This window comes from Emys orbicularis, chromosome 8 (genome assembly GCF_028017835.1).
Source record: "Emys orbicularis isolate rEmyOrb1 chromosome 8, rEmyOrb1.hap1, whole genome shotgun sequence".
Lineage (NCBI taxonomy): Eukaryota > Metazoa > Chordata > Testudines > Emydidae > Emys > Emys orbicularis.
The window spans coordinates 66,170,943-66,192,909 of NC_088690.1; the positions used below are offsets into that span (position 1 = coordinate 66,170,943).

Sequence of the window (21,967 nt, forward strand, 5' to 3'; positions counted from 1 at the left end):
TGCGGTCAAAGCAGGTTTTGTTTCTGTATTGAAGCAGGTTCTTTCTGGGTATTTGGGTGGCCTGTTCCATGAGGCGATCTACTTCTCTGGTGGAGTGTCCTTGTTTGGGGAAGGCGGTTTTGAGGTATCTATCCCAGACTTTCCCCTTGGAGCATATTCTGTGATATCTGAATGCCTCGCTGTAGATAACATATTTGTTGCTGTGTTTGGGGTGGTTACTGAAGCTATGAAGGTAGGTAGAAACCCACAGATCATCACACCTCACAAATTCAGTAGTCACTCCGAACACACCAAGAATCTGTTATCTACAGCCAGACACTCAGATATCAGCTCTTCAATGACCCAGAACTATTTTGAATGTTGACCATCAGTTTATGAGCAGGTTTGGCCTGATGGACACTTAACAAGTGGCCACTGTACAAAAGATAGGGTAGAAGAGATCCACCCACTTATTAATTCTTCCATTTCCTCATGTGAATACTAATATACTCTTAATCGAGGCACAAGAAAGACAGGCCTTGCCTGAGAGGTTATACCCATTAGGGATCTTCTCAAATCCTTTTTGGTATTCTATAACTGACATGCAAAGCTCTCTACAATAAAAGTAGTTTTTTTGACAGAAACCTTTTAGGAATGGTCTCCAAATGGTTGGTAGTTACTTTTCTACCACTTAGTAATGTTGGTCCAATAAAAGATATTATTTCACCCACCTTGTCTCTCTAATATCCTGGGACCGACATGGTTACAGCACCATGGCATACATGAAACTCACCATGAGTCAAGGGTGCCAAAACCAGGGGGGCCAGGGCCCCCTCACCTATTGAAAGTGGATGGGCCTGCCTGTCCACTTTTCACCATGGGCCCTGCCTCTACCTCTCCTCTTTCCCCCAAGGCCTCAGCCAGGCAGGCAGCTGGAGCCTGGCCAGGGAGCCCAGGCAGCTGTGAGGAGCCGTGGACCCTCCACCTGCCCGGGGGGGGGGGGACCTGAGAGCAGCCCCCGGCCCATATCCCCACCTCCCAGGCCCTCACCCAGGGCAGGAGCCGGAGTCGGGTCGAGGAAAGAGCTGCGTGGGCAACTGTGAGGAGCCGCGGACCATCCACCTACCATGGGCGGGGGGGCGGGGACACAGGCCGGGGAGGGGCTTCTCTTGGGCCCCACCACCCCGGGCAGGTGGAGGGGCCTGGGCTCCCCGGCCCCGCTCTGACTTCCATCTTGGCCGGGGTCAGGGCCTCAGGGGGGAAGAGGAGGGGCAGGGGTGGGGCCACAGAGGGGTTGGGGGGCCTGGCCCCCCACTTTTGGGAAAGCTCTGCTGACCCTACAATCAGTTCTCACAATTTATCTTAGAGTTACAAATGTCAACAATTAATTAAAATTACTGTGCTTTTGAAAATTAACCAGTCTTCAGGCACCGTTCTCTGGTATTCATTGAGGAAGTGGTAATAGATATTAAATGGTGTACAATGAAGCAGCCCTGGTAAGGATCTGCGGTGTAGTCTCTTTTAGTGGTAGAGATTACTTCAAGCAGATTGGCTAGTAAAGTGTGCTTCCAGCATATCAAATGACTACATCTTTCCTGTGCTCCATACAGGATAAACACATAAGATACTGGAGTAGAGATCTTTCAGGTCTTTTCTAGTGTATTTAAAGTATCCATTGATGAATGGATAAGTGGGAGGGATTTTCAGATGTTCACCGCAGTGGCCTAACTCTGCTCTTGTTGAAGCCATTGGGAGCTTTACCATTGACTTCAGTGGCAGTGTAGCTAAGCTAAGGCTGAGCCCTTCAGGAAACCTGTCTATAGTACATAAATGTTAATATTTGCTGTTACGTTCATGTGTTTGGTGTCACCATTTCATGTGTAATACAGCTTTACTCTACTAAACCAACTGTAAAAATAGAACCCCAAAAGCCCTATAAGGAAGCAGAACAGCTGATTATTAAGTAGGTTTAAGGAATGGTTACTAAACTGTCTCTTCTGGCCTTCACACTGTCATGGTTATCAGAGCAGGTAGGGAGTGTGATCCAAAAGCACACAATTCTACCATGAGCCAAATATTTGCAGTTAAACCCACAACACACAGAATCATGAGCCCCAAGTCTGCTCTTGTGGAAAAGACAAATTGTGCATTAATTCACATTTTGGGGAGCATATGTAAAAATCCATGTTAATGTCAAGAGAACATGCATCTTGTTAGTGCCTTTAATAAAGGATATTTTGGAACCTGGTTTTGTTTGCCTCTGTCTGGTGTAAGTTAATTTTTATGTGTAGCCCTTAAAAACACTTCTGGTTTCTAGTGGTAAACTTCATCTTTTATCTTCCTCCCTTTAAACAAATCAAAATGGTTGGGTTGTCAGATTTTTTTTGCCTCCTTGGGAAATGCTTTGCGGTCAAAATAAATTCTGAGAAGTGTTCTTTTTATTAACGTATCTGTGGCCAAAGAGCACCTAGATACCAGAGTGATAAACACTTTTTAAAGCCTTGCAGAGGGACAGAGAAAGAGGATGAACTGAGGAAAATGGAATCCACTGAAAACTGATTCTGCTATGAGCTGGAGTGGGGATTATTTTTACACTACCGGAGCATTGTGCATGCTCTTATAAATACTGTCTCAAAGGACTAACATTTTTCTCTGTTGTGTGAAACTCCTTTTGTAGAAGATTACCAAGCTCTGTTGAAATAGATGTTAGGTGTTGCTCTTGCCCTGCAGAGAACTGTCTTACAGGAACCCATCCACTCCCAGTCTTTATTCAAGCCTAATTTAATGGTGTCCAGTTTGCAAATTAATTCCAGTTCTGCAGTTTCTCATTGGAGTCTGTTTTTGAAGTTTTTTTGTTGGAGAATTGTGACTTTTAGGTCTGTAACTGAGTGACCAGGGAAGTTGAAGTGTTCTCCGACTGGTTTTTGAATGTTATAATTCTTGACATCTGATTTGTGTCCATTTATTCTTTTGTGTAGAGACTGTTTGGTTTGGCCAATGTACATGGCAGAAGGGCATTGCTGGCACATGATGGCATATATCACATTGGTAGATGTGCAAGTGAACGAGCCTCTGATGGTGTGGCTGATGTGATTAGGTCCTATGATGGTGTCCCTTGAATAGATATGTGGACAGAGTTGGCAACGGGCTTTGTTGCAAGGATAGGTTCCTGGGTTAGTGTTTTTGTTGTGTGGTTGCTGGTGAGTATTTGCTTCAGGTTGGGGGGCTGTCTGTAAGCGAGGACTAGCCTGTCTCCCAAGATCTGTGAGAGTGAGGGATCGTCCTTCAGGATAGGTTATAGATCCTTGATGATGCGCTGGAGAGGTTTTAGTTGGGGGCTGAAGCCGTCGGCTAGTGGCGTTCTGTTACGTTCTTTGTTGGGCCTGTCCTGGAGTAGGTGACTTCTGGGTATTCTTCTGGCTCTGTCAATCTGTTTCTTCACTTCAGCAGGGAAGTATTGTAGTTTTAAGAACGCTTGATAGAGATCTTGTAGGTGTTTGTCTCTGTCTGAGGGATTGGAGCAAATGCGGTTGTATCTTAGAGCTTGGCTGTAGACAATGGATCATGTGATGTGGTCTGGATGAAAGCTGGAGGCATGTAGGTAAGTATAGCGGTCAGTAGGTTTCCAGTATAGGGTGGTGTTTATGTGACCATCGCTTATTAGCAATGTAGTGTCCAGGAAGTGGATCTCTTGTGTGGACTGGTCCAGGCTGAGGTTGATGGTGGGATGGAAATTGTTGAAATCATGATGGAATTCCTCAACGGCTTCTTTTCCAAGAGTCCAGATGATGAAGATGTCATCAATGTAGCGCAAGTAGAGTAGGGGCATTAGGGGACGAGAGCTGAGGAAGCATTGTTCTAAGTCAGCCATAAAAATGTTGGCATACTGTGGGGCCATGCGGGCACTCATAGCAGTGCCACTGACTTGAAGGTATACATTGTCCCCAAATGTGAAATAGTTGTGGGTGAGGACAAATTCACAAAGTTCAGCCACCAGGTTTGCTGTGACATCTACGTGAAAGAATAAATGGACACAAATCAGATGTCAAGAATTATAACATTCAAAAACCAGTTGGAGAACACTTCAACCTCCCTGGTCACTCAATTACAGACCTAAAAGTTGCAATTCTCCAACAAAAATTTCAAAAACAGACTCCAATGAGAAACTGCAGAACTGGAATTAATTTGCAAACTGGACACCATTAAATTAGGCTTGAATAAAGACTGGGAGTGGATGGGTCCTTACACAAAGTAAAAACTATTTCCCCATGCTAATTTTCCCCCTACTGTTACTCACACCTTCTTGTCAACAATTTGAAATGGACCATCCTGATTATCACTACAAAAGTTCTTTTTTTCTTCTGCTGATAATAGCCCACCTTAATTGATTAGTCTCGTTAGAGTTGGTATGGCAACACCCATTTTTTCATGTTCTCTGTGTATAACATTTTCCTACTGTATTTTCCACTATATGCATCCAATGAAGTGGGTTTTAGCCAACGAAAGCTTATGCCCAAATAAATTTGTTAGTCTCTAAGGTGCCACAAGTACTCCTCGTTCTTTTTGCTGATACAGACTAACACGGCTACCACTCTGAAACTAAGTTTTGAGTTGTGCTAGAACTCATCAGCACAATTTTCTCAGCATTTTCAAACCTTCCTCTGAAAATGTGAAATGCCTTTGGGGGCTCACATCAACCTGTACTCATTCTCCTTTCAAGGTTTAGGGGCCCTCTCTTTGTGCATGTGACTGTTAGCAACTGGCAGCAATTTGCACTCATTTCAACACTTCCTCTTTGGCAGTTCCAAGGTCAAGAAATGCAAACAAGCAGCCCCAGTCCCTTTACAGCCTGACTTCTCAGTCCTCTGCATGTGCAAGTTACAGCTGTTGCTGAATCGCCAAGCCTTTGGCACCTGTGGTAAAAATCGGCCCATAGAAATTAAAAGTTGAATAATAGCGACACAAAGTTTGAGTATTGCAGTGGTGAATCAGGCCTGCTTTCCCAAACTGCCAGTGGTGCACGGTCAGCCTGGAATCTGAAAGTCAAGCTGTGCTCTCTCCTCAACAGTTCTGCTCCTGCTGTACAAGCCAGTTGATGTGGAATCCAGCTCACTCGCTCTTTCTTGTGCTGTGTCTGCAGTGCTGAGAAGAGTAAAAAGGAGCAAAGCCTTTTTGTCACTAAATTCAGCAGCCTTGCTGTAAATGCAAGTCTGTTGAGTTTTAAGAGCTGTCGATTTGCGGAGTCACTTGAAATTTGCACTGTTGATAATGGTCATGACGACTGCTGGGTCAAGCAGTTCCTGTCTGTCAAAAATACCAAGAAAAAACTTACCTATTGGTCTGTACTATGTACTGTACTGTAAACTAAGTTCAAGAGGCACTGATTTTTGTGCGTGTGTGTGTGAACAAATGTCCCTAATACATTGAAAATTAGTCCAAATGTCAACCTGGCCTTCCAAACCCACCTCTTCCTTCTGATTCTCTCTCTCCTTTTTGCTCTGTGCCTATGCATGCACAATTGGTCACTGTCTTTTACCACAACATAATTACCAGACATTGCTTTGTGGAACTCTGGCTTCTTTTTCAGCTTGCCAAGTCCCCTCTCTGCCCCAGGATTTGCTTTCATCAGGACAGGGGTTCTGAGTGCCACCCTGATAGCAATGAATCAGTATTTTTATTTTTTTCAACCTGTCCCATGTGAGTCAGCTCGTTGGCTATAAATCACAGCCTTGCTGTTTCACTTTGAAAGGAGAGATCCGTTTACCAGCTGACTTTACTGCTGCTTTCTGTATTGGCGTATCCAAACACTCTTTTTTTTTAAAATGACTACAACTTTGTGACTAACCTTTCCAGACTGCATTTCTCAACCGTAGCCTAGGATTTATTTTGGCCAGTTTCCCACTATATAATGTATACTGTTCATGCCAGCCCATGGCAAAACTCATAATTAAAAAAAATAGCGCAGATTTTCATCGTAAGTTGTTCTGCTTACTCTACCTCCCCGACACCACCTACTCCTTCCCCTGCTCCCCTTTCGTATTACCAGCCTACATATACCATATTTGCTTTTTTCTTCTTCTTCTTCTTCTTCTTCTTTTTTTTTAAATTGGATGGTGAAACTTTCCATTCCCTGGCATGTTGTGGGGAGTGGCTGTCATGAAATGGCAAGCAGACATGTTTAGTGGGTTGCCTTGCATGCTAGAAGTTCAATTTTACCAGTGCAAGAAAGTCCAGCTGGCTACAGGCCCATCCCCAAATCATTTTGGGTCTCTTTTCACTGTCACTTACACCAGTGGCTTCAGTGGCACTGCTCCTGATTTATGCTTAGAAGAAGCAAAGGAAATTTTGAAAACTTGCAGTTACCGTCTGTTGCTGTGAGTTTACAACTTGACTCACCATTTCAAATCTTTCGTGGATTTCTTATACCTTCCTTGCAGCTTTCTCACCAGCGGGAATTAGGGAATACACTTTGATTCAGTTCCTCATTTGGTTTGTGTGACACCCAAATTACACACAGCACACTGCATGCATTTGAAATACATGTATCTAATGGATCGTGTTCCTTTTTTTCCATGCTGCTTCCTGCAAAGGGGAACAACAGAGTAAGTTCTTTGTCCTGTTACAAACTCCCTTTCTACCCTTCCCAAAGTGTTTTGTCAGAAAAACAAATGTTTCTGTTCTGGTTCACGCAACTTTAGCCTAAAATGTAGGCTGTTTTGAATAAAATAGTGTTGCAAACTCTGATGCAAAAAGTTATATTTGCTAGAACTATAATGGCCCTTCTGTTTCAGCTTTTGGGAAGGAGAAGTGTTTCGTATTGTTCAGGGCCGGTTTATAAGGCAATTCAGAGTGATACTATATAGAAATAAAATGGTGTTGGGAATAAAGATTATGAAGGTATAGAAATAAAGACCCTTTTGAGGAAAGGTTACTACAGTCTGATGAAAATCATTACAGCTGGATTTTTTTGACCATACATCAAAGCTTGTATTAATGGGCAGTTATAAAAATCCAGCACTGAAGTCTTAAATAACAGATTTGCTGGCGTTGTTGGCTAAGCTGAACTAGATCAGTGTACTGGCTTTGAAGGTGCCTTAAAATGGATGGAGGAGGGTGGGGTCAACATTTGACTTGGCTTCTAGACCCTTGATGTATTCCAGCTGGACGGCAGCAGAAGGGTGTGGGAGAGGGAGACTTGAAATATGCCTGGTAGGTTTTGTGAAACTAAGCAGCACATAAAAAGAAAGTTTTGCTAATGTCTAGCTGATAAACTAGTAATCTAGCAGTTCCCAGACTTAATACATTTCTAAATACTTTTTATACCATTTTTACTGATCCTATAAGTGAATACAGCATCTCTCACACACTGGAATATAGTGCAGTGAAGACTGTCATGCAGTAGAAAGAAGTTAGCATGTTACAATTGCTTCTTTGTGGGGAAGGGGGCAGCATGTTAACCCTTTGGAAGGAACATTATGGAGCAGCAGTAGCCTCCCTGTACTAAAGGCTGAAACTAGCTTACAATAAAAACCAAGGAGTTCCCCTGCAATGTTGCCTGCTGCATCTCATCCTCGGGTAGAGTTTTTCTGGGAAGTTTGGGAAAGATCAGAAAAGGAATTTTTAATGTTATGATTGGTGAATTTACCCATCCTTCACTTTCATAATTTTTCTTACCAGTTTTTGATTCCTCATGTCTCCAAAGTGGCTAGGCTTAGAAACTCCACGCTTGGTCTATTTTGTTGGCTTTGCTGGGGAGATTTGTCTCCCAGTATTTTCAGGGAAATGGTGAAGGGTGGTGTGTTGCACGGGAGGCGGTTGAGATGAAGAGCTGGGTTTGTCTATATGGCTAACACTTAAACTATCAATACTATGTTACAACATTTATAATCTGAATTTACCTTGTGCTGACTGTAGGCTGTGCTGCCGCCTCAACTGCTGAGCTGATGCAGAGGGAGAAGAGTTTAGATTGGGGCTAACAGACCAGGGGAAATGTGGCAGAATAGGGTGCCATGGAGGGGGACGGGACTGAGAGGGACATGGTCTGGGGATGACCCCGGGGGGACACATGGGAGAATGGCAACCCCTCATCTTGTAATGAGGGGGCACTCTGGGAGGCAGTAGGAGGTGGCATCTCGGGTGGGAACAGTATGCTGATACCGTATGGCAGGGCGCATGAAGGCAGGTGCAGTGGATCCTAGGAGCTTAGAGATGGTTATTAGCTGGTGCTCCCCCCCCCCCCACAAGCTGCAAGCAAGAGCTACATGCTCATTGTAGACTCAGAAGCATTACCCCTCTTGAGGTCTGGTCGCTTAACAAAAAGGTTAATTTCAAAAGCGCAGTGCATGAAGCCCACCCCCAGGTTTGAGTGCTAGTTCTCCTGCCTCAGGATCTGTGTTCTGCCAGACCCTTCCTCTCTCTGCCACAGGCCATTCAGGGTGCAATCTAATGCATTACACCGGCTCCAGTGAGGCAGGACATATTAACCTGCAGCTCCCAGCACCTATGGCAGCAGTAGACTCCTTCCATTCTGTTATGGGGGAAAGGAAATGGTGGCAGATGAGAGGGGGGAGAAGGGATAGGATAGCATTGAGGGGACAGAAGTGCAGTTAAGGGATGCAGCAAATTTGCCAGCAGCTCATAATCCTTCATTGTTTAGTGTCATCCCACCTGCCCTTAACATTGCTGCCTAAGACTTGCAGAACTGGAAACAAAGAGCAAAACAAAAAGTTTCTAGGAGATAATAGAAGCCTATTTCTTATTCAAGGGGTGGATTAGCAACAGTCTTCTAGGAATTTGTTTTTATTTTTTATTTTTGCATAATCCTTAACGTCTGTGGGATTACTCATTCTTAAAGTTTAATGTGCTGAAGTGTTTTGCTGGACCAAAGCCAGGAACAGATCACATAGGATAAGGCAGATGAGCTGTATCTCATGCAACACACAGAGACAAAATTCCGTATGCATCTTTACGTTAAAACTAAACTCGACTCAACTTCCTTATGCACACATGTGCAGAGTAGGTAGAACATTGAGAGATAGTTAGTGATGTCCTCATTCTATCTCCAGCGCCGCCCCTTCCTCCCTCCCCCCCCCCCCCAAAATTCAGTTAATGGATAAGAAAAACCAGGACACCTTCACAAAGTCCATTTTATTACATTTATAACTTTGTTAAATTAAAATGTATCCTAGGCACTGTGCTGCAGATTTTTAAAGGCATTTACCTTTAAATACTTTTAAAAATCTGACCCTGTGTTCTCACCAAATTTTTACCACAAATTCCCAAGCACTAAAACTGTTTTTTGTAAAAGTTCACAAAATGTTAAAAGTGCATTTCTCCTCCTCTCTTTATACTCTAAAATGGCTGAACTGCTTTTGCTTAAACTTTCAAAAAGAAATGTAACTCTGAAACCACACATGAGAAATTTCAGCCTGAGCAGTACAAGTTGGACATACCGATAAGGGTAGTACATTGTAAGGGTGTTGTGACTGCAGTGTAGTTACATTGCAGTTACACTACAGCTCTGCTTCTGGGTACCTGTTGTGAAAGACATGGGGGACTGATCTGTAATAATTTAGTAATAAAATTGCTGACTTGGTTAATGATATAGTTACTGTTTGGCTACATTGGGTTATTGGAATTCTTTATTGTATGCATTTGTTGGTTTAGTTTAATATCCGAGTTGTTGAAAAACAGCTATAAAGGCCAGACAATGGCTCCAAATAAAAACCCTCCTCGTAAACAGGACAGGAGGCTAGGAGACACACTACCTAAGCTATGAACTGTGAAGAGACTACTGAGAATCATAGAAATGTAGGGCTGGAAGGGAGCATGAGAAGTCATCAAGTTCAGCCCTCTGCACTTACAGGGGTTTGTCCAACGTGTTCTTAAAAACCTCCAATGATGGGGAATTCCACAGCCTTGGAAGCCTATTCCTATTACCCTTATAGTTAAAAAGTTTTCCTGACATCTAACCTAAATCTCCCTTGCTACAGATTAAGCTCATTACTACTTGTCCCACCTTCAGTGGACATGGAGAATAGCTGATCACTGTCCTCTTTATAACGGCCCTTAACATATATTTGAAGACGATCAGCTTCCCACTCAGTCTTTTCTCCAGACTAAATGTACCCAGTTATTCTAACCTTTCTTCATAGGTCAGGTTTTCTAAACCTTTTATCACTTTTATTGCTCTTCTCTGGACTCTCTCCAGTTTATCCCCATCTTTCCTAAAGTGTGGCACCCAGAACTGGACACAGTACTTCAGCTGAGACCTCACCAGTGCCAAGTAGAGCGGGACAATTACCTCCCTTGTCTGCCATACAACACTCCAGTTACTACACCCCAGAATGATATTATCCTTCCTTGCAACTGCATCACACTGTTGACTCTCATTCAGTTTGTGATCCACTATAACCCCCAGATTTTTTCAGCAGTGCTGTCTCCTAGCCAATTGTTCCCCATGGTGTAGTTGTGCGTTTGATTTTTTTTCTTTGTAAGTGAAATGCTTTGCACTTGTCATTATTGAATTTCACCTTGTTGAATTGAGACCAATTCTCCAATTTGTCAAGATTGTTTTGAATTCTAATCCTGCCCTTCAAAGTGCTTGCAACCCCTCCCAGCTTGGTGTCATCTGCAAAATTTATAAACATACTCTCCACACCATTATCCAATTTATTAATGAAAATAATGAATAGTACTGGACCCAGGACTGACCCCTGCCAGACCCCACTAGATGCACCCTCCCAGTTTGACAGTGACCCATTGACAACTGCTCTTTGAGTTCGGTCTTTGAACCATGGCACTGATGAACCCATCTTATAGTAATTTAATCTAGACCACATTTCTCTAGTTTGCTTATGAGAATGACCCTAGGCCAGTTACTCACTTGTGTTAGGCAGGCCTAGGAATGAACAGATCAGAGGACAGTAAATCTCTCTCAAACCAGAGATGAGGGGGCAGTTATCAGAGTTGTACCTGAGGGGCAGACTGACATAGATCCTGTGGGAGAGTCTGAAGCAGTTAACCTTACATAAGCTTCTACAGGGCTGGTAAGCCTTAGGTAAAATAGACGTGTATAGACCTCTTTTATTGTGTTAATCATCCTTTTCTCTTACATTGTGCAGTGTTCCTACATTGTTAAACAGTACTGTACTTTTGTTTTGTGAGAGCTGTCTGGTCCATGTATTACTTGCTGGTCACAGCTCCCAGAGGGAAGATTTTCAGACGCCAAACCCAGTCTGACCTGCTGAGAATCACAGTTGCTACACAAAGTGCTGTAGCTTGAGACCTGATCTCAGAGGGGAAGAATTGTGGGGACACCACCTTGAGAAAAATGAAGACATGAGACCTAATACTGGAGGGGAGTGCACTTAGGAATAGGGCTCCCAACCCTCCAGGACTGTCCTGGACTCTCCAGGAATTAAAGATTCATCTTTAAAGATTATGCCAAGTGATGAAATCTCCAGGAATTCATCCAGCCACAGTTGGCAACCCTAACTAGGAGAGATTTGAGAGGGGTTAACGGTGCAGTCAGCCTTGTAACCATGACATCTGCAATTACCATTAATTCATATAATTTGAAAACTCACTACTGAGAATAATCTCTATGTAGTTAGTGTACCTGGGTTCTAATAGCATATATATTAAGAAGCACACAAAAGCAGTAATATTAAGTAGTAAATCAATCCCATTGACAATCTTCCAGTTATTGAATTATTGGTAATTAATACTGGAAAGCGAATCCAACACTGTAATAGCAATGGAACTATGCTGGAATTACAGTACTCTTATTGTAAACTGTAACCAAGATAGGAAGGTCCTTTAGAACTGGAAACATATAGGCAATCTTAACCTTTGTGGTGTGTGTGTCTGTGTACAGGGCCAGATTGTACCATTAGATCAGGTCCATTGCTGAGCTGCACCCTCTCTGGTGGAGTTTTGGGAGACATTGTGCCACATGAAGTTCCCTGACAAGATGGGTCTGCGCACCTAATCCACCCTTAGAAAGGTACAGCACCTCCTCCCATGCACAGCTGGCCAGATCTTTTAGAGAGACATGGTGGGGGGGGGGGGGGGGGAGGGATATCTTTTATTGGGCTGACTTCTGCGGGTGAAAGAGACAAGCTTTGGAGCTACACAGAGCTCTTCTTCAGAAGTTGGTCCAATATAATATATTGCCTCACCCACCTTGTCTCTCTAATATCCTGGGACCGACATGACTACAACACAACGGCAAATAGATCTTTAGGTCATTTGTAGAGCTTTCTAAATTGCAGTCATATTGGATGTAGCCATGTGACATCATAGCTCACTACAAAAAGTTTACAGTCCACTTTGATCTTGTTTGGTGATTGTTCTTTGCAAAGACAAGCAAAGTTTTCTTTAGAAGGAGCAGATTAGAAATTTTGCAGGAAAATGTTTTCCCTGCCTGGTCTGTAGCTTGTATTCCTTAGAACATTTCTCTTAATTGCTTAGATTCAAATTTTTTAAAAAATCCCTAAAACGGTTTTGCCAAACTCAGAGTCCAGTTCAGCTACTTTATTAAAAGGACCAGATGTCCTGGTTTGTCCGAAGTAAGAAAGTCTTTTTAAGACTATCACTCGTGCTTGCCTGGTGACTGGCATGTAAATGGAAAAGTCATTCCAGAAATCATGTATATCTTTGGGTGACAAAAGAGCTTTCCTAAACTCAACTAGATTTCTGAAGAGGGATTTTTATCCACCAGCTAGAACTAAAATCTAGCTTAGCCACTTATCAGGTATGTTTTAAAAATCATGGCAGATAGATGCAAACGGAAAAATAAATTAGTTTGTCCTTCCCTCTGTGTTCTTAGATCAATATATTGGTTAGATCAATAAATTGTGAAAAGTAAAGAATCATTTTTCTTTGTAGAGAAGTGGAAAAAACATCTATACTGATTTGTTAGATAGTAAAATAGTTCAGATGAAAATGTAAGATGTTTAAATGAGTTTCATATTTTTAGAGGTTTTTTAATTCCAAATGTATAATTTTTTAGAAATAGAAGGTACTGAATTCTAGGTGGAAAAGAACCCACTTCAAATTAAAAAAATAGCGTCATGCCAATGAAGTTTAAAAATAGTTTTTAAATGAAGTGTTGAAATCGCTTTAAAATTGGAAATGTGCCATAATATATGCTGTGTTTCAGTCGTCTTTTGAGACAGATGAATTGACTTTTACAGTGGAGTCTTAGTGGGGGGGGACGTGAGACCTAGGTCAAAAGCAGTCCAAAACCCAGGGAGGGAAGGAAGTGGCAGGCTGGTTTTCAGGCCCTTGCTTGCTTGCTCTCCATTCCAAGGACCTGAAAACAAATTTATCAAATCAAAATCATCTTCTCATTTCCCTAAACATTTTGGAGTAACTCTGCTTAGAGGAGCAAGTGACTCTAATGTCATAAGTTTGTGAAAGCCAAGAAGTTGGTTCAGGCTTGTTATATGCTTCCTTAGAGCAGAAACAAACTGGCGTGAGACAGTTAAAATGGACAGGGGAAAAAAAGACTCAGGATTGCATCAGTTGCACTGACTGTAACAAGACACAGGCCATCAAACGGAATGATTTCAAAACCAGCTCTAAGGAAGCTGGTAACTGTATGTCAGGGAGCCAGCGGTCAGATATCTGTTAACAGCACTTCACATACATTTCTGCTTTACAGTGGACCTGCTGATGTTAGGCTCCAGACAATTTAGAAATAAGTCGCCATTCTTTATTTCCCAGCATAGTAATTCTATGGTCTTGGCTGCATTTTTGGCAAGGTTTCTATATACTGAGAATACTTAGGAATTCTTCAGTTTTAATGGTGCAACTTGATTGTGCGCCAGTTCCCCAGTGTTAATGACTCCACTGAAGTGGATGGAAAGGTGAAAACTATCTGGCCTCAAAGTTTTGGATCCTTGGGTGTGATCTTCACCTCGGCTTTGGGCCCTGTACTCTGAGTAAAAGGGCCAGCGTCGCATAAATGAGCCCCAAAAGCCCCATTGAGGCTGGATGAGGATTCGTCCTGTGGCAAGCACTGTGAAAGATAACTATAAAGCCATATTCTAGGGCAGTGATTATCAACCTTTTGGGGCTCAGGACCCATTTGTAAATGTTTATGGCCTGTCACAACCCAGTAAATAGTCTGGGGGTGGAGGCCCTGGGGGTGGTTTCGGTCGTATCCTGTCCCCTGGGGGGGGTCGGGTCATGTCCGGCACTCACCCCACAGTGGCAGCTCCTGCGCTGTGGGGCTGGCTGGGTTTGGCTCTCCACTCCAGGCATTGCAAACTATGGAGTTGCAGCACTGCTCAGGTTTGGGCCCGCCCCCCTGACTGGACCAAATTTGTGTTAGTGGAGTTGTGACCTGGCTTGTGAGGTTGCAGGGCCACTCCCTCAAATCCAGCCTACCTGGACTCCCGTTGTCATGATGGCTGGATCAAACCTGAGTGGCGCTGGGACCCTAGAAGTTGCAGTGCCTGGAGCAGGGAGCGAGCCCAGCCAGCCCCATGGGACAAAGAACCACAGGAGTTGCCACGTGACCCTTTGAAACATTCTGGTGACCCAGTTTGGGTCCCTACCAATGGGTTAAGAAACACTGCTCTAGGGACCTCTTCACAAGCCCTGGTATATGGGCAGAAGGGGTGTGTCAAGGGCTAGTTGCAGCACATGGTGCTGAGGAGATTCTGGGCAGCGCTGCAACCCAGGGAGCTGCCATAACTTAGACAGGCCCCATGTGTCCAGCCCTCGGCGAGATCTAGGATCTGGAGGTTACAAATGTAATTTAAACCACCTCCCGGCACAGCATGGAATACCCCCCGCTCCCATGCTTCAGAAAATGAATTAATTACAACAGAACTAAAATCTTCTGAGCTAGTGTGAGTATAAATAGCAGTGTAGCAGGGGTAGCACGGGCAGCGGCAGCGGAGCATGTCTTAGCCATGCCAAGTTACATACTCATCGGTTTCAGGAGGGTTTGTACTCAGCATGGCTAAGCCATGCCCTTGCTGCTGCTACCTGTGCTACAGCAGCTATGCTGCTATTTATACTCACGTTAGCTCGATGAGAGCATGGGTATGTGTATGTGAGCTGGGGAATCACGCCGTTAGCTTGTAGTGTAGACATCGCCTTAGTTCCTGGCACCCGGTGTGTAGATGAAACATGATTGCTATCCATTCTCCACATGGATGAGGAGTGGCTGGTGTGAGCTATCTGGAGGAGGTCTGGCCAGTTGTCTTCGTCTGTGGTCCTTTAAAGAATCAGATTCCCACTTCCCTTATGTATTTAGTGAGTTATCTGCTTGTGCATCATTTAGGGCTGCATGGTGCGATGTCCTTTTCTTCTGTCTATTTGTCTTGAGTCTTCAATTCATTTTTAAATTTTGGCACAGGTTGGCAGATGTTTGCTGAGTCCACAGGTGCATAGGGACCGTCTCAGTGGAATACCTTTATGGAAATCTGACCTTACTTGTGTGTGGTGTTGGGTCAGTTGTTCAAATGATTTCAAGTCAGTAATCTGGAAGAGCTGGCCTAGGTGGGTCTGACCACACTGCTCCCATCCTTTTGTGATTTCATGGGAGAGGAGAGGGAAACATTGGGCAATCAGTGATGCAAAGTATATTAGCCAGGACAGTGTTGTCATGTCTGATTTGTGTGTGTGTATTTGCAGATAGCTGTGGTGTCCTTAACTCTGATGCCTTTCCTCCCCCTGCACTTCTGCTGTACACTCTCCATGCTCCCAACCCTCTGTAGGCTTCTGTGTAGAGAGATATTCAAAGCCAATGGCCCTGCTTGTAGCAAACCCATTGTTCCACTAGAATAATCCCAGGTAATATTGTTGGCCTTCGATTGCACTGTCGCAACTTCCCAGACGTACTCTGTCTACTAGGGGTCAAGTACCTGCTTCAAAATGAGCGCTCAAAGCCACATGCAGGTTGCATCAAAAAGGAAGCCGAAATACACAAAGCACAATGGAACTCATAAGTTGACGCAGACCTATCCCCCAGTCTCTCACATGAGGATCATTGACTTCAGAGGTGAGCTGAAAAGACCATTGTAATGCCTGGATGTGTGGTGTCTGAAATCCAGTCTATTATGCATTTATTTAGAGTTCTGTTTTTAGCCTCCTTGGAATTTAACCCCAGCCTCTCCTAATTGGGCCCCTTCAATTTGTTCAGCATAATAGATTTCTTCTGAAGTGATTTGCTATCTTGATAGTCATGGTCTGATACTTTTCTAGCTGTTCCACTCTCGATTTCCTACCCACAGTACCCCCTTTTCCTTATTCTTGTACACATGCTCTCTCTCTTCTGGAAAGATTTGCTCCTTTAAGCTGTTCAGATACTTTTAAAATGTGCAGTTTTTTGTCTAACACAAATGCAGTCAGTGGCAGAACTCAGGGCTTGACTTCACTAGATGTTTTTACCTTGAATTAATAGATTGACAATTAGCTCAGAGAACTTACCATACGTGTACAGTCTAGTGTGGACACTCCTCCACCTGTTTGATCTAGGCTACACATGGTTGTTCATCACCCTAAACAGATCAAATTAATTAACTGATGGCAGTCAACTTTGGTCAACAGTGGCCAGCTTAGTCACCAGTTCACTTGCTCAGACCATAAGGCACCTAAGGCATATGTAGACACATTGAAGCCATGTTCAAATATACATGTTAAGCTATGACAACTCAGACCCACCCTCTGTCATAGAATCGTGTTCCAGAAGCTAAGCTTTCATGTTGTGTGTTACATTATATTTCTAACCCTTAGCATTGTGAAGAAACTTTTTCAGATGTTAACTGAGCTGTCTTCCTGAATGTGCAGGCAGCTTGACACCATAGGTGTCAACTTCCTTATTCATCTCAATGGGATATTGACTCTGAAACCTAAACAATTACAGTTCAAATGTCAAGTATCAGAGGGGTAGCCGTGTTAGTCTGGATCTGTAAAAAGCAACAGACAGTCCTGTGGCACCTTTAAGACTAACAGATGTATTGGAGCATAAGCTTTCGTGGGTGAATACCCACTTCATCAGACGCAAGTTCAAATGTCAACACTATTAACTCTTTCACTACAGATCATTTTAGTAAAAACACTAATGTGCTCATTCCACAATCCCAAACCAGCTCTCACACCTTTCCACGTGCCAAATGCCCCTACTGCCTTCTATACAAATGCCAAAACACCTAGCTGCACTTCTGAAATCTTCCATGGTGCAGTCAATAAAAAAATCTTTGGTTTATCCACAACTGATAATCTGGGGACAGCATAAACTAAATTGAAATCAACATCAAAATAAATAATGCAAGGGCCCCTTGTCCTCACTGTGGTGTTCATTTTCATATTGAGTTCATTAGAAATTTTCATTGTTTAAATTTACCTGAAGCTGCTACAGAATTTTCAATCTGCCCCCTGGGATTTCTACAAAAACTCAGGGTGGAGGTTGTGGGGTTTGCTACAGAATTAAAGTCCAACGTGACACAGAATACGTGGTCTTACTTATATTCCTCTCTAGAGTCTCTAGCTGTAAAGTTCAGATCCAGTGCAGTTTCAAACTCCAGGGTGTTCAGATCTGGTGGTTTGTTTTGGAACCAGTGTGATCTCTGATTTTTGTGGACATATTTTACTGAGCTTAAACCCTCTTTACTGCAAAGACGTGCTTGAAGGATGAGCACAACACACTTCCAAAATGTTGTGCTAACTAAAAGAATCAGAGCCAAAACAGTTAGACGTCAGTCAAATCCATACTTTTTTAGGAGTGGAGACTAATATTTCTTGCACAGTCTACTATGTGTTTCACAACATATTCCAGAGAAGTTGTGCATGCAAAGAGAAGTTCATTCACTCTTCTTGCATATAGTATTGTGGGCTATTTGAATCAGTCAGCCCTTTAAAGACCACAGATGTTGAAGAATGCAGTGGAGTCCAAGCAGCTATATTTCATTCTCCAAGGTTGTTTTTAAAGAGCAAGGCAGAAAGTATGGTATGAATCATGGATGCAGTAGACAGAAAAATATTTTCAAATGTTGTAACGAAACGTAGCCCTTTCCCCACATTTCTTCCCGCTTTGCGTTTCCCAGGCACATCGGCAGTACAAAACACTAGGCAGAGTTGTCAGGAAGCCACAGCTGGTTTTGTTGTCCTTGGATGTCCCAAAGAGCCGTATTCAGCATGTCACTCTGTTGCCAAAGGTTTATTATGTGGACCAAGTATCACAAAAGAACAGACAACACCATCTCCATGTTTTTGATACACATTTACTGGGGTTTCCCTGAAGAAAGCTTAAGAATTCTTTCCCCATGAGTCAGTAACCAAGTGATTTGTTTTTATATAAACTTTCCTTCAGCTGGTTAGAACTGGAACACAGTCTTCTCCTCTTCTGCTCCTTTGGGGGCTGAGTGTTTCCTTTATTTCTTTAAATGATTGTTCCTGCAGCCAAGCAGGCTGGGTTGAACCAGGTGGCCTCCCCCACCCCCCTTCTGGCTATAAAGTTTAAAAAAATTAGCAGTGTAGCCAGCAGACGTCTATAGCGTTATACAGCATTTGTGCATAGTGCCATGCTCAAAGCTAGTGGCTTACATTACTCTTTCAGTTCTGCACCTTCCCTGTTGGTTAAGCAGAACGTGCTTTACCTCGAGTCTAGTTAGTAAAGCAGTAGGATCACCCCATCCAGTACTTTAACATCTTCAAATTAAAAAATGTTGCTGCATTAATGTAAGATCTTCTCATGGCATAAAGGTTAATAATGATAAAGTACAGTGTTTCCATAATGGAAATCACTAATGCTGAAGAGACAAATGTATTCTCTTAAATATCCCAGAATCTTTTCCCACCCACTTTAAGTGGCTACAGCAGAGTCCTCGTGTTGCCAGCTGAGTGGTGTGGAGTCACTTTTAATTATCTTCTTCCACTGCTTTTGATTTCAAGCCCAACTGATGGCGCCAGGGGTTGAAACCACAATAAGATCTGCAGGCTAGCCCCTCGTACATCAAGCCACTTTGCCAGGTGGAATCTATATAGCTTGTTTCAGTTCCACACAATGTTTTTCTGATTATATTTAACAATGCATTTTAGCTCAAGACAGGAGCTAAGTTAAAATCTAGGTGACTGTGTGTGCCTGTGGGTTTGAATTGCCAAGTTATGGCCACCAAACTTCTTTTCCATTCGCGGACTTCACTTTGGATCTCTCCACTCTGGGTGTGCATATACATAATTACATGTATGCATATCTATGTATGCACATCCGAGTAGGTAAAGTGTGCTATATGTACATATTTCCTAAAATCCATAGCATTGTTTAAACCAATAACCATGCACAGCTCATTGGGTCTTTTTCATAATCATAGACTGGATTTCTTTATTTTTACAGGAACAGGAAAAGTTTAGTTGGAATGAAAATGTTCATTCCGCTGCATCATTAGCAACAGGCAAGCTTAAATTGAATCCTTTCCCATTTTTCATGTTAAAATAATTGTACTATTAATCACAAGCATGTAGGGTAACTTGCAGAGCCTGAAAGAGCTTGTCTGCATGTCTGGAACCAGAAAAAAAAAACCAGAAAACCAGGTAACCAGGAAAAAAAATGAATGTGTTTCAAAGAGGGAACCCAAACCCCCATACCGGACAATGTGATGATTTAGCCAGAGATGTTGACTGGTGTCGTCTGGTAGAAGAGGATCAAGCAGATGCGACTCGAATTTCGCCTTCTGTTAAAATATATTGATTGCTCAAATAGAGATTTTCTCAGCTGTAATCTTTGTATTTAGGGTCAAATCCTGGTTTCCTTCTGTATCCAAAACTCATTGACTTCAGTGTTACCTTTTGGGGCTCCAGCAATCTGAAAATGGGATTCTACCTCCCCTACTGCTTTACCAAGGAGCTTTAGTCAATAGGCTGTAAGAGGATGTTGGTATCCAGCTCTTCAGTCAACCATTTACCCCCTCTTTTGTCAGCCTGCTCTACCTTTGCAGGGATCACAGGGGTAACGCCCAACCTCTGTAGGATCAATAGTGCAGTCCAGAAGTAGAGGCACCGCAACAGGGGAAGCACAAGTGGGCTAGGAGTCCCCTTCCAGGCCACATCTCTACCCTGATTTCATCTGGCTCCTCAATTCAGCCTTCGCTGACATATGGAACCATACAGAAGTTTCTCCATCTCACCCTGGTGAAGCTGGGCAGGCAGGAGTCTCGGTGTCAATGGGCCCATTCCTGACAAAGAGAGTTTCTTTCAGAAGGCTACGTTTGCCTTCTCCCTTCCCCTAGGCCAATCAGGCGCCAGCTGCATGGGAGTTAATAGAGATGTGGGCAGGAGCTCTCAATGCATACCCACTAAACAGCTTCACCACTCCCCCCACAAATACGATTTCCGTCCTAAGAGGGCAGCAGGCTCTGAGGCAAGGACGTGTGTGTTGGGATGCAGACAAGGACCCTTTGGAGGAGGAGGGGAAAGAGCCATCTACTTAATGTTGTAAGTGTGCACTCCCTGTAGTGGACTCTCTGTCTACAATGCTGCATCTCATGGAGGCTGGCCAGAATGTCAAGCCCTTATAACAATAAGACTTTGTAAGCCTGTCCAGAAACTGGGCACCTATTTTTTCTGATCCATCTGGCTACTAGGGATTCTGCAGGAGCTTTGGGACAAGCTGAATGCACAACATGCCGTTTCCAAGGCATCGAATTTATAGCCTGCCCTAACTGGGCTTTGAGACCTGGCGATCCATACCAATAGTCACTTCAGCTATGAAATGTTCCTTGTCACCTTTAGAGGATATTGTCATGACCCCTGGGTCTCAAACCCAGGTCTGCAGGGTTCATGAGAGCAACCATGCTCCAGGCCTCTACCTGGCAGCCTGCTGACAATGGCTTACCTGGAACCCATGAAGCCCAGCCCTTGTGTGAGGCTCCACCCCTGAGATTCGATTGGTGAAGCCCTGGAGCAGCTGATTAGCCCACTGGCCCTGCTTAAGTCAGCAGCAGGAGCAGGAAGCTGTCTGAACAACTGAGCTCCATCCATCTTTGGACTATATGCCCTGTGCACCCACGTCCTGACCCAGTTTGACTCCTGGCATCTAACTTGTGGTTCTGTTTGTTTCCTGCCTTGACCTCCTAGTATCCTGACCTGGCCTGATTCTGGTTCCTGACTTGTGATTCTGATCTCCAATTTGTCTCCTGCTTCTGATCTCCCAGTGTCGTGACCCAACTGATGCCTGACTGCTGTCTTGTGACTGCGGACTCTGGCTCTTACTAATGGGTCTGGCTGCCCAGGACCTGGCTGTGACAGCTATTTAGCCCATGTATCTGCAAGCTGAAGTCCAGCTTTGACAGAGAATGTACAAGTCCACAATGTGAGGCGAAGTTGTGTGTCTGAGTCCAGAGTGTATTGGGTAGAAATACCAATGGCTTTCATGTGATGTGAAATATTAAATTACTGATTGGAAAACCTACTTCCTATTTTATGCCTTGCCAGCCCCTCCCTCATCAGAACGCTAGTAGTACCAAGAAAAGGGTCCATTAAACCTTTCCTTGCCCATTTTAAATGTGAAAAATCCATAACTCTTGCATTGTTTGCATAAAATCCCTTTGTTCACCATGATTTATAGTCCACTAACTGTGTCCAGTAAAAGTTCAATCCAATGGACAAAATGCCTTTGATGCCAGACATTCTATAGCACTGTGCAGAAATGAAAACTAATAGTCATAAGTCTGGGAGGACGGGAATGTTTTCAATTTACTTTTAAACAAACGACTTTATTGTGCCAATCTCTCTTGGGAGTAAATTCCACAGCCAAGGTTCCAATTAGACAAAGCTTTTGTACCTGCTGATTGCTGTCTGTACCTGGAGAAATAAATTTGCCTCAGGAAACTGAGAGAATAGGACAGAATGGGCCCGTACCTGGACCATTGAAGTCAATGAGAGTTTTGCCAAGGGCTTCATTGAAGGAAGAATTGGATGCAGTAGTGCAGGGTGTAGCTAGAGTACATGAGGTGTGATTTGTGGTGCTGAG

At 43.5% G+C, this 21,967-nt stretch overlaps 1 protein-coding gene across 1 annotated transcript in view; it reads left to right on the forward strand.

Annotated features, from left to right (window-relative positions):
* The window catches only part of DNM3 (dynamin 3), a 353,245-nt gene that overhangs the window by 280,521 nt on the left and 50,757 nt on the right, over positions 1 to 21,967 (forward strand). The window contains exon 18 of the mRNA XM_065408897.1: positions 6,570 to 6,581. Within this exon, the coding sequence (XP_065264969.1) occupies positions 6,570 to 6,581 (12 nt within the window). The remainder of the gene's footprint in view (positions 1 to 6,569; positions 6,582 to 21,967) is intronic.